Below are 13,193 nucleotides of genomic sequence, written 5' to 3'. Positions count from 1 at the left end.
CCAAGCTAGTCCTGCCACAACAAAGACACACACCCTCCATGACCAAAGCCAAATTCAGCCCCTCCAGGGGGACGTGCCCTTCGTTCTGCCTCACTGACATTTCACATTGTGTTTTGCTGGTGACCACTCTTTGTTTATTATGTTGGCTTTCTAACCAATTTTTAATTGAAAAGAAAAAAATTACTCCTTTAGACAAGTGGGACCATCAGCGATGCCTCCGTAACTCAGCCCCGGGAGACATGTGCCTCTCTGGCAGCTAGCAACAAGTGGCTGACACTTCGCAGGGTCCCACTCCCAGGGCTGCCCATGGCTTCACCCATTTCCCTCTCGCACAGCACTAGCAGGTGGGTGCTAAGTTGGTGCCTCCACTGTACAGAGAGGAGATAAAACACAGAAGGGATAAGTAACTCGCCCGAGGCACTCAGCCAACAACTGACAGAACCAGAACTTGAACCCAACCAGTCTGGTTTTCTTCTAGACGCTCAGCTACTGCATGGTACTCTCTCACTGCAGGTTAACCCTAATCACTTTAACCCACAGAAGACAGACTTCACTTCCAAGTTCTTGAGGGAACCCAATCTGTCCACTGCCTTTCGCACTAGAAATCACCTACAAGTCTAAGACACCAGGCAGCTATTCCACTTTGTCCACTCCAGACTTAGTGGGCATCTTTAGCTAATGCTATCTTTCAGAGATAAAATTTCTTAGTAACCCAAACAAAAATGCTAACGACAGGGACCGAGATTTTTCAATCTGCAGAACAACTGTAGATCAGCGAGGGCCAGAGGAAGAGGAGAAGCCACAGGGAGAACTTCACATCCTGGCGGGGGTGAAGTTTGTGCCATAGTGGCTGAACTCACGCTTCCCCGACTGCCTCTCTCCAGGGGTACCCAGGCCCCGGGACTTGTCCCCGCCTGGACTGTACTTACAGAGAAGTGCAGGTCAAGACCTGCTGCCAGAGAGGACTCCTGCGCCCGCTTCCCTGGCTTCTCCTTGTGGCACAGGATACAGCTCTGCCTTCTTACCTCCTGAACAACCCAACCGATGTCTGAAACTCATTCCTCTTTTCCATTTACAGTAACTGCAGCCGCGGGGGCCACTAGGGGGAGGATGTGGGAGGGGGAGGGGAAGGCAGGGAAAGGCCCTGCTTACATCATATCTCTTGGCCATCTCTGGCAATTCAATCAGCAAACGCCCCTCTGATGCTGACGATGCGCTGCTCAGTGGTGACATCATAGGGGACGGCCCTCACCAAGTTGTGTCATTCAGGAGATGGTCACATGCACAGGCTAAGATTAAAACGGCAGAAAAAGTTTCAGAGGAAAGGTCTATGAAAGCATACAACGGGGAACCTGACTTGTGCTCCGAGGGGGAGGGGTGACTGGTTTCCTGAGCCATGCCGGTCAAGATCTGCTGGGTGAGCAGGAGTTGATGAGGCAAACGGAGTGGGAGGCACGCTAGGTAGAGGGAGCAGGGTGAACAAGCAGGGTGTTCTGAAGGAAAGCGGGTGTGTTCTGAGCCCTGGGAAGAAGAGCAGGTGGCTCTAAAGACACGAGTAGAGGCCAGACGACGTGGGGCTCTCCCACAGGCCACATGAACAACCCTGGTCTTCATCCAAGGACCCTGGAAAGCCTGGGCAGTGTTTCAGTTTTTGCTTTTAAAGCTCGCTCACTCCAGCTGCTCTGCAGGTAACAGATTTGAGCAGTGCATTACGTGTGTGGGAGGCAGTGGGGAAACGCAGGTTCTTGGAGCTGTACAGGTCAGAGGTGACGGTAGTTTGGAACAGGGTGGTGGAGGGGAGAAATGGAAGGGAATGAATGTACTCGAAACATAATCCCGAGAGAAAACTGATCTGCTTGGCTCTGGAGGATGAGAAAGAAGTGGTACCAAAGACTCCTGGGTTTCAGAGTTGGGGGGGGGGGGGTGGAGGGGTATTCAACGAGATAGGTCGTGATGGAGGAGCGGCCAGCCTGGGGGGTCAGGGGATGCAGATAAAGTCCAGCTGAGTCTGAGGTGCTTGGAAGACATTCACATGGCATGCCAGACTGACGGTGGCTAGACGGAACTAGAGCTCGGGGAATGGTCAGGGCTGAGATACTGATTTTTGGGGTTATCAGTGGGTAGAAGACAATGGAAGCAGAGGTGTGCACAAATTGCCCACGGAGAAAAAAAAAAAAAAAAGAGTGTGCACCTGGAGGAAAGATAACATCTCCGAGCTGGTCAGGGGAGGATAGGCAAACCGGAAATACCAGTGACTAGGTGGGGCGCGTGGAATGTCATAGAAGCCAACAGGTGACAGACACTAATCACAAGTGCTAACATCTAAAGAGCCCTAGCCATGGCCAGTGCTCAGTACCGTGAACACGCGATCCACTTTAATCCACGTAACAGCCTTCCGAGGGGGGAGCCGCTGCCCCTTGTGTAGATGAGGTTGCGTGGCTGACTGCAGGAGACAGCTGGCCAGTGAAGCTGGGTTGTGAGCCCCCGCAGCCTGAATCCAAACTCTGATTTGCTTTACTACTCTAAGTTTCAGGGTCTCTTGTCCGAAATGCTTGAGGCCAGAGTGTTTCAGGTTTCAGATATTTGGGGATTTTAGAACATTTGCATATGAAATATATTAGGAATCAGACCCAAATCTAAACCGAAATTTGTTTCATATACATCTAATATACACAGCCTAAAGGTGATTTTTACATAATATACTTTTTCAAAATTAAAAAAAAATTTTTTACTTACTTGAAAGGCAAAGAGACAGTGGGAGAAACAGGAAGAGATTCACCACCCCTATCTGGTTCATTCCCCAAATGCCTGCAACAGCAGGCCAAAACCAGGAGTCAGAAACTCAGCCTGGATTTCCCACAGGGATGGCAGGGGCCCAACTACTTGAGCCATCACCACTGCCTCCCAGGGTGCACAGCAGCAGGAAGCTGGAACGGAGAGTGGGGCCAGGACTCAAACCCAGGCCCTCCAATATGGGACGTAGTGCCAAGTGCTCACTTGGCTTTATACAATATGCTCAATGTATCTTTCTTTTAACTGCAACTCATCTCATGAGGTTCAGTGTGAAATTTCCTATTGTGGTGTCACACTGGCACTCAAAATAATTTCAGTGTTTGGAGCATTTTGGATTTCAGATTTTTGGGGTCAGGGCTGCTCAGCCTGTATCTCTAGTGCAATTGGGGAGGTCATATAAGATGAAGGCTGACGAGTGGCTAGCGAACAGACGACATCTGGAACATCACTAAGGGAATACGTGGCTCCCAGGGAGAGACAGGGGAAGTCCGAGTGGAGGCCACTGTTAAGAACGTTTCATTTTACTGCTTGTTTCCAGCTGTCTGAAGGAGCCTAGGAGGGGACCAGGCCAGTGTGTCAGCTCTGGATCCCCAACAGTGCTTAACTCAGACGATGCCTGAAATTATGATGTGGATAGTTAGTGTGAGACGTGCAATGCCATCGTTGGCTGCTACTAATCTTTCCCATGACACCACTCTCGTGCCTTCAGAGTGCGCTCCCAACCCACTACCTTCTCAGTCCTCACACCTGTTTCCTGAGGTGGATTCCTTTGCCCCATTTTACAGATAAGAAACTGGGGCTCCCAGGAGCTGAGGAGCTTGCCCACAGGCTCAGCTAAGACTCAAGTCTGCTTTTCTGGCTCCAAGTCTACTGCTCTTCCCCGGAAGAAAGAAGACCCTCTTGGAAGCCAGAGAGATCTCAGTTCCGACGTCAGCTGTGTGGCCCTAGACAAGTCACTCTGCTTTTTTGGAACTTCTTTCTTAGTATAAAATGGGGGCTCAGGAGCCGGCACTGCGGCAAGCAGCGGGTTAAGCTATGGCTTGCAATGCCCATATCCCATATCAGATGCCACTCACGTGGGAGACCAGATTGTGGCCCATGACTGATTGTTACGACCATTTGAGGAATGAACCAGCAGATGAAAGATCTGTCTCCTTTCTCTGTTGCTCTGCCTTTCAAAAAAATAAATAGGGATTACAGGATCCTTGTAAAAATTGAATCAGATAATCTAAATGAAGCTCTTAATACAATGCTCAATGAATAGCAGTTGTCTATCCCTGGGCCTCAGCAGGTGCAGAGCTGTGGGGTCCTAGTTCTGTCTTCTCAAAGAAAAGAGCACAATTAGAATACACTGGAGGGGGCTGGCACTGTGGCATGGCGGGTAGAGCTGCTGCCTGCGGTGCTGGCATCCCATATGGGCGCCAGTTCGAGTCTCAGCTCCTCTACTTCCGATCTAGCTCTCTGCTATGGCCTGGGATAGCAGTGGATTGGGCCCCTGCACCTGCATGGGAAACCTGGAAGAAGCTCCTGGCTCCTGGCTTCAGAATGGCCCAGCTCTGGCCGTTGTGGCCAACTGGGGAGTGAACCAGTGGATGGAAGACCTCTCTCTCTCTCTCTGTGTAACTGTGACTTTCAAGTAAAATAAATAAACCTTAAAAAAAAAAAAAAAGAATATACTGGAGGTTATATGCTGCGGCCACACACCAGGGTTAGGGTCTAAGAGTCTCTGCATTAGGGCTGGAGTCCCTAGGATTCTGTCCTTCCTTCCTCTGTCTGGCAGGTCCCAGCCCTGTGTCCAAGGGCCAGCTTTAGTGACCTGCTGGCAGGCTGTTTCCTTAGAGATAAACTAGACAAACAAACAAACACCTTCCGGACAGGGCCACAGCCAGCATCACAGGCCTGGGGCCAACGCGTGCAGCAGCAACACCAACAGCAGATGGCGGGGTTGCTCTCTGATGGCTACATCGGGAGCCGGAGACCCAGCGTGCTGCTGCCGCTTCAGAGTTTGAACCGACAGCCCTCAACGTTATCTGACACCACCAGTGTGTGGGAGGCAGCAGGGGGGTTTGGACCCACATGCTATAGGAGAGGAGACAGCCTCAAGGGCATATTTGAGGATGCCTAGAAACTTGTAACCGAGGAGTCAGAATGCCTCGGTTCAACACCCGGCTATGTTGACTGACTACCTCTACGACATTAAGCAAGTAACCCCCACTTCCCTATTTTTAAAGGAGGTGAGAGCAGCACTTAATTTACTGGGTTGGTGTAAGGACGCAATGAGACGATGCGCATAAAATTCTTGCCATGCTGTCTCACCCGGGGCATTCAATAAATGGGACCTATTACTGTAATTCTGATTCTACTACACTTGTTTACACGGGGGTGATGGCGGGGAAAACGTGACTTACGGCATCACAGAAAGTACCCTATCTTCAGCCAGCCTATTACGCCACAGTCTCTGGTTGCTACGTGTGTCATTTCTTCACCGGCCTTCCTGAGGCATGAATTTAGCGGAAATCTCCGTTGCCTGACGATGTGACCACAGTCTTCTGCCTGCATTTGCCTTCTTCCAGAATACCGGTCAGAGAAAGCCTTCTCCAAAGAGAGAGCTGAGGCTCACAATCCTGAGAAGGGAAGCCCTAAGAGTGCCTTAAAGACAGTAAATGTCCCTGCAGATAATGCTGCTATGAACCAGGTCAAGCAGCAGAGATCCAAGTTGGGGCCAAAAAAATTACTAAGGGCTAAGGCAGGGGCTGCGGTGCAGTGGCTTAAGCTGCTGCTTGTAACTCCTGCATCCCCTATCAGAGGGCCCGGGTTCAAGTCCTGGCACATCTGCTTGCTACCCGATTTCCTGCTAATGCATCTCGGGAGGCAGCAGATGACGGCTCCGGTGCTTGGGCCCTTGCCACCCACGTGGGAGACCTGCTTGGAGTTCCAGGCTCCTGGCTTCAGCCTGGCTCAGCCTTGGCTGTTGCAGGTATTTGGGGAGTGAACTAGCAAAAGGATGATCTCTCTCTCACTCTCTCTCGCTCTCGCTTTCTGGCTCTCTCAATCACTCTGCCTTTCAAGTAGATGTAAATAAATAAATTAACATTTTTTAAAGCACCCTTGAGGTTTAAGTCCTTTAAAAAAATTAATAGGGGCAACTTTCCCTCCTCCTAGGATCTGTCCTCCTTGGCCAAACATCTGTGACGAGGGTGAAAGGACAATCGTTAGGAAATCTGGCAAGGTTCTTTGGTGTGCCAACATGCCAAGAGGCCAGGTCACCACTCAGAGCTCCACACCTTAACCTCAGCTACAAGGGACGTGTTCTCTGGCTGCTCGCCCGGCCTCCTCTAAGAAGAGGGGGCCGGTTCCAGAGAACATTGGAGACAGCCCCAGAACTAGAATCAATGTCACTGCTCAAGAAAAGGGGGAACCAGAGGTACCCAGAGTTTACACAGGTCTGATAGGGAGGCTGCAGAGAAGAGGCAAGGGGCCGGTCGGCCGTGGGGCTGCAGATCCGAAGGATCCTGGCCAGGTGCCCAACTGCACCCGCACAAATACAGCCAGGGCTGCTTCCAGGAGGCTTGTCAGCTGCCCTCCACGGCCCAGGCCCAGATGCCAGCCTTAATGGCTTCCTACCGTCCTGGGCACCTGAGAATCTGGTGGAAGGCTGTCAGAGGCAGGACTGCGGATGCGGCTGCAGCCAGGGGATGAGGTGGTAAGGGGGAGTTTGGGCCAAACTCCAGTCATGTCTCCATTCAATATTTAGCTCCACCCTGTGATTAGGAAAACAAAGGTGTTGGGGGCCGGGGCGGGGGTGGGAAGGGGAGAAGAAAAGTCATTTCCTTTATTGTAAGTGCAGCCAGCTGGGTAAGAGCAAACTGGAAGAGATCCAAGAACGCAATTCTAGCGCAGGCATTTAGCTTAGAGGCTAGGACACCCACTGGCACAGCTGCATCCCATGTTGCAGTGCCTGGGGTTTGGGTCTCCCAGCTCCACCCAATTCCAGTTTCCTGCTGCTGTGCACCCTGGGAGGCAGCAGCGATGGCTTAAGTAGTTGGGCCCCTGCCGCCCATGTGGGAGACCCTGATTGAGTTCCCAGCGCCTGGCTTAAAACCTAGATGACCCCTAGCCATTGTGGGATGGTGGGATATCATCTGTCGGTCTCTAAGCCTTTCAAGTAAACACAATGAACTGGGAGGAAGGAAAAAAAAAGGAATGAATTTCTCTGAGTAGAACAGAGGGAGGTCCTGCTTCAAGGGGATTATAGGTAAGCTGGGGTGAGATGATCTATTTTTTCTTAAAGATCTATTTATTTATTTGAAAGGCAGAGCTAAGGAGAGGCAGAGGCAGAGAGAGAGAGAGAGAGGTCTTCCATCCGTTGGTTCAGTCCCCAAATGGCTGCAATGGCCAGAGCTGAGCTGAAGCCAGGAACCAGGAGCTTCCTCCAGGTCTCCTATGTGGGTGCACGGGTCCAAGGACTTGGGCCATCTTCTACTGCTTTTATAGGCCATAGCAGAGAGCTGGATCTGAAGTGGAGCAGCCAGGACTTGAACTGGTGCCCATATGGGACGCTGGCACCATAGGCGGTGGCTTTACCCACTATGCTACAGCGCCGGCCCCAGGATGATCTTAAAAGACCATTAAGGAGGCTGGCGCCGCAGCTCAATAGGCTAATACTCTGCCTGCGGCACTGGCACACCAGGTTCTAGTCCCGGTCAGGGCGCTGGATTCTGTCCCGGTTGCTCCTCTTCCAGGCCAGCTCTCTGCTGTGGCCAGGGAGTGCAGTGGAGGATGGCCCAAGTGCTTGGGCCCTGCACCCACATGGGAGACCAGGAGAAGCACCTGGCTCCTGGCTACGGATCGGCGCGGTACGTTGGCCGCAGTGCGCCAGCCGCAGCGGCCACTGGGGGGGTGAACCAACGGAAAAAGGAAGACCTTTCTCTCTCTCTCTCTCTCACTGTAAAAAAAAAAAAAAAAAAAAAAAAAAAAAAAAAAAAAAAGACCATTAAGGAGGCAGGCATTGTGGTATAGTGTGTAAAGCCACCGTATGTAGTGCCTGCAGTGCTGGCATCCCATATGGGCGCCCGTTGGAGTCCCAGCTGCTCCATTTTCAATCCAGCTCCCTGATAATGCACCTGGGAAAGCAGCACAAGCTAGCCCAAATGCTTCAGGCCCTGCACCCACATGGGAGACCCGACTGAGGCTCCTGGCTTTTGGCTTTGGTCTGGCCCAGCCCTGGCTGTTGCAGCCATTTGTGGAGTGAACCAACAGATGAAAGATCTCTCTCTTTCTCTTGTTCCCCCAACCCCTGTAACTCTGCCTTTCAAAAAAATACAATAAATCTTAAAAAAAAAAAAAATTCAGCCTGATGCTCCAAGCTTCTCATAACCCAGATTACCTCTAGGGTCAGACACAGTCCTTCCCAACTCTGAAGGTCTTCCTCCAATTTGGCCAAAAGCCCAACCAGCTCCAGAAGATAGCCTATCCCTCTGGGGCAAAGACCAGGTGCCATCTGAGGGCCCCACGTCATCCAGTTCGAATTTACCATGGGAAAGCACTGGAGTCAGGAGACACGCTCCGTCACTAAAGCCGCATCAGAGGAAAGCAGCTGCAACCAGGACACAGCTCTGCTTCTCCCACAGGTACCATCGTTGGCTTGACTTGTGCCGAGAAGATCAAAGCTGCCCTTAATCCCCATGGCCAACTCCGATGACCAATGAATGTGCAATAAGGGAAATAAATGATACACGGAGTTGTGTACCGACACCGTCACAACATGAGATAAAGCGATAGCTAGTCATTATTAAGAGTTTTCTATGCACTGGGTGCTGTGCTGGGCACTTTTTATAGGCTATCACAGTTAATCCCATCTAACGACCGTGTGGGATGAATGAGACTCTTATCCCCGTTTTATAGATGAGTGCTCAGAGCTCAGGGAAGTCACATAAGGGCAGTTAATAAAGCACTGCATTTAAGACCAGACAAGTCTCATACCGCCTGTACTCCTATCCACCACGCGAACATGCCTTACTTCTCTACGTACATGTATTTGCGTGTGTGTGTGTGTGTGTGTGTACGTCTCTAACAAGACAGCAACTGACCAGACCTACAAATGACCCAAAACCTCAATTGGAAGGCCAGCTCTGGTCATCTCTGGCCTGTCTGAGTGACCCTGAGCAGGACCTCTGGGATTCAAGCCTCTCATCGGTGATGTGCAGGGTTGTACCATACACTCATTCGTTAGCTCTAGCAGAATACAGAAATTCCAAAGAGTAGCTCGTTTGATCCTGTCCTGCTTATTTTGGATAGAAAATATTTATAAAGATAGGAAAGAAGCAGGAATAAATCCAAACACATGGGTTAGACGCCAAGACAGGACCTGGGAATTCTTTAGGTTCTCTTGCTGGTCTTGGCCTCAGCTATGAAACGAAAGGGCCTGCTAAAGGCTTTGTCCATAAGGTCTCGTATAGTCTCTGTTCCTACCATACGAAACAGCACAAAAAGATACAATCAGGGGCTGGTGATGTGGTGTTGTGGGTGGGGCCACTGCCTGCGATGCCAGCATCCCATGTAGGCATGGGTTCAAGACCTGGCTGCTCCACTTCTAATCCAGCTCCGTGCTAATGAGCCTTGGAAATCAGCGGAAGATGGCCCAAGTCCTTGGGGTCCTACACCCACGTTGGAGACCCAGAGGAAGCTCCAGGAACCTGGCTTTTACAGCCATTTGGGGAGTGAACCAGTGGATGGAGGATCTCTCTCTCTCTTCCTCTCTCTCTGTAACTCTTTCAAATAAATAATTAAAAAATGCAATCAACTTCCTGAGGAGTGAAAGAGGAAGAAGAACAGAGGCAGTCAGGATCACAGAGCCCCGCGCTCTGAGTTAAGAGTTGAGAGGGCAGGAAAATGCTGGTTTCCCTCCAACTCTTCCACATCTCTCCAAGCCCGTCCCCTACATGGTTCCCACAAGTGCTTACAGGCCGACTCAGTTGCTGATATCAGCACAGGGCACGCTTCATAAGAACCGTGTGTGGGGGATATGCTGGGTGTCCACCGTTTGTCTCATTCCTGGGACACAAGCACAGACCAGGGGGACCAGAGCGTGCCCACCCAGCCTCCAGAGTGGACAGCCGCTCACGCGGCCGATGTGCGGTGACTATGGACCAAGCACTGTTTCGTGTTCTGGAGAATACGGAGACAAGCTCCCACCCTTGGAGAGTCCGACCTCCCAGGACAAAGGGATACTCATTCAGTGAGTACCAACCAGGTGCTGGGTGCTTCGCATATATTATTTCATTCAATTTCAACAACTTGATGAGGTAGATTATTAACACCCCTGTTTCCCAAATGAGGAAATGGAATCCCAGACAGAGGGAACAGATCTGACATTAAGGGCTGTATAATTTGCAAGAAACTGAGCTGCCTCCAAACAATAATAAAGCGAACAACAAAAAGCAGGAACCCAGGGAGGCATCCTGTAGGAGGAAGAGCAGGCTCTGCCAAGTGCAGTGCCGACAGCCCTTGTGGCCCCTGCAAACACCAGCAGCGGGTGAAGAGTGACTTTACTGCTCCTCTGGCCTCAGTCTCCCCATCCATTGACTGGGGGTGCCGGGAAACCCAAAGACGGCCTCCTCCCATCCCCTGAATCCAGCCGCACTGGGCTCACTTGGGGCTTCTCCACTGTAACCTGGCTTCAGGCAGCCTCACCTGAGACCTGGTCACGGCTCCTGCTTGCCACATTCCTCTCATCACCTCTCCACTGCCAATGTCTTTGGAACAGAAATGCTCAAGGGGCTGGTGCTATGGCGCAGGTTAAGCCTCCACTTGTGGTGCTGGCATCCTGTAAGGTGCCGGTTAGAGTCCTAGCTGCTCCACTTCCAATCCAGCTCCCTGCTAACGAGCCTGGGAAAACATCAGAAGATGGCCCAAGTGCCTGGGGCCCTGCACCCATGTGGGAGACCCAGAAGAAGCTCTGGGCTCCTGGTTTCAGAGCGGCCCAGCTCCATTGAGGGAGTGAACCAGCAGAAGGAAGTTTTTTTCTCTCTCTCTCTCTCTCTCTCTCTTCCCTTCTGTGTACCTCTGCCTTTTAAATAAAGAAAACCTTAAAAAAAATTCTCAAGTCAGAAGCTTGCTCCTGTTCTTCTGGAACATGAAATGGTGCTTGGTCCCTATACACTGGTCAGAACAGCACAGAGGTGGGAGTCTGGTGTAGCGGGCAAGACCCTGGCATCCCATATTGGGTTTGCTTGAGTCTCAGCTCCAGTTCCTGATCCCAGCTTCCTGGGAGGCAGCGCATACCGGCTCAAGTAGCTGAGTCCCTCACGGGACACCCAGGCTGAGTTCCCGATTACAGGCATTTGGGAAGTGAATCAGTGGATAGCAGCTCTCTCTCTCTGTCCATCTGTCTCTGCTTCCCGCCCTCTGCCCCTACCCTCTTCCCCCACAGTAAGAGAAAAGAATGAACAGGAGGACACATCCACTTACCGGAAGCAAGAGCTGTGCCAGGCTTCGTTGACGGTCCTGTACAACCTCTGGCTTGGAGCAACGTGGTCCCCACAGCCCCGGCATCTCCAGGCGTCTTCACCTGCACACAGAACAGAGAGCATCGGAAGCCTGCAGCAGCAGGGGGCCAGGGGTGGGATTCCTAGCACGCAGGAGCTGACCGAGTTAAGAGACTCTCAGATGGGCAGGGTAGGCCACCTCAAAAATGGTCCTGGCTGTTCCCCTTCTACTCAAACAAAACTGGCTTTCTCCTCGGACTTTCAGTTTTTGCTTATAGCTCTGAGTAGAAGAGATGAACAGGGTTTCCCTCTTCCTACGACTGCCCCCAGCTATAGCGCCCAGAGACTTCTCCTCTCTGGGTTAAACATGTTACTGCCTCTTCCTAGTCTTCAAAAGCCCTGTTCTGTTTCTCAGACTTTGCCCATCAACTAATTGCAAAGCTCAATCATTCAAAACACGTCACTGATGCTCTCTACACACAGCTGGGAGCTGCTGGACACTGCTGGTCATGGAGCAATTCCACTGGAAAAAGAAACACTTCTTGGAGGGCTGGCACCATGGCATAGTGGGTAAAACTGCTGCCTGCAGTGCTGGCATCCCATATGGGTGCCAGTTTGAGTCCCAGCTGCCCCTCTTCCGAAGCAGTAGAAGATGGCCCAAGTCCTTGGGCCTCTGCACCACGTGGGAGACCCAGAAGAAGCTCCTGGCTCCTGGCTCCAGAGTGATGCAGCTCCAGCCATTGCAGGCAACTGGGGAGTGAACCAGCAGATGGAAGACCTCTCTCTCTCTCTCTCTCTGCCTCTCCTTCTCTCTCTGGTAACTCTTTCAAATAAATAAAGCTTAAAAAAAAAAAAAAAAGCAAGCAACACTTCTCCACATGGTCAGTTTTCACTTGGATGTCAGTTCACAGGTAGATGCAGAGTGCTGTTACAGTTCCGAGAAAGCAGTTATGGGTCTAAAAGGGAAGAACATTTAATAAATGCCTCCTACATGCCAAGAAGTACACCAGTGCTCTCACAGACCTAATCTCATTTAACTCTCAAAGCAATCCTGTTAGACAGGTATTACTGTACTCATTCAATGGATGAGAGAACTGGAACTCGGGGCCAGAGCAGGGACAAAGGGGTCAAGTGGCCGATCTAGCATTCAAACTGACATCTGGCTTTTTTGTTTTTTAAGATTTATTTTACTTATTTGAAAGAGTGACAGAGAGAGAGAGAGAAGAAGAGACAGAGAGAGAGGTCTTCCATCGTTGTTTCACTCCCTAAATGGCTGCAATGGCCAGGGCTGGGCCAGGCCAAAGCCAGGAGCTTCTTCTGGGTCACCCACATGGGTGCAGGGGCCCAAGCACTTAGGCCATCCTCCGCTGCTTTCCCAGGCACATTTTCAGGGAGCTGGGTTGGAAGTGGAGCAGCTGGGACTCGATCTGGCACCCATATGGGATGTCTGTGTTGCAGGTGGTAGTTTTACGTGCTGTGCCACAGCGCAGGCCCAGGTCTGGCTCATTCTAAAGCCTAGACCTTCCCTATTCCTCCATGTAACATTTTTTTTTAAAACGGGATTTATTTATTTACTTGAAAGGCAGAGTTAGAGATAGGAAGAGAGGAGAGAGAGAGAGAGAGAGAACCTTTTTTTCTTTTAAAGATTTTATCTATTTATTTGAGAGGCAGAGTTAAAGACAGAGAGAGGGAGAGACAAAGAGAAAGTTCTTCCATTCGCTGGTTCATTCCCCAAATGGCTCAATGGTGGAGCTGAGCGAGCAGATCCGAAGCCAGGAGCCAGAAGCTTCTGGGTCTCCCACATGGGTGCAGGGGCCCAAGCACTTGGGCCATCTTCCACTGCTTTCCCAGACCATACAGAGAGCTAGATCAGAAGAGGAGCAGCTGGGGCAGGAACCAGCATCCATATGGGAT

At 51.1% G+C, this 13,193-nt stretch overlaps 1 protein-coding gene across 1 annotated transcript in view; it reads right to left on the bottom strand.

Moving 5' to 3' along the window:
- Positions 1-13,193, bottom strand: part of LIMK2 (LIM domain kinase 2) — a 68,052-nt gene that overhangs the window by 42,889 nt on the left and 11,970 nt on the right. The window contains exon 2 of the mRNA XM_008272149.4: positions 11,263-11,362. Coding sequence (XP_008270371.1) covers positions 11,263-11,362 — 100 coding nt within the window. The remainder of the gene's footprint in view (positions 1-11,262; positions 11,363-13,193) is intronic.

This window comes from Oryctolagus cuniculus, chromosome 21 (assembly GCF_964237555.1).
Source record: "Oryctolagus cuniculus chromosome 21, mOryCun1.1, whole genome shotgun sequence".
Classification (NCBI taxonomy): domain Eukaryota; kingdom Metazoa; phylum Chordata; class Mammalia; order Lagomorpha; family Leporidae; genus Oryctolagus; species Oryctolagus cuniculus.
Note: the sequence above shows the minus strand (reverse complement) of the source record. Positions and strands in the feature narration are given on the sequence as shown.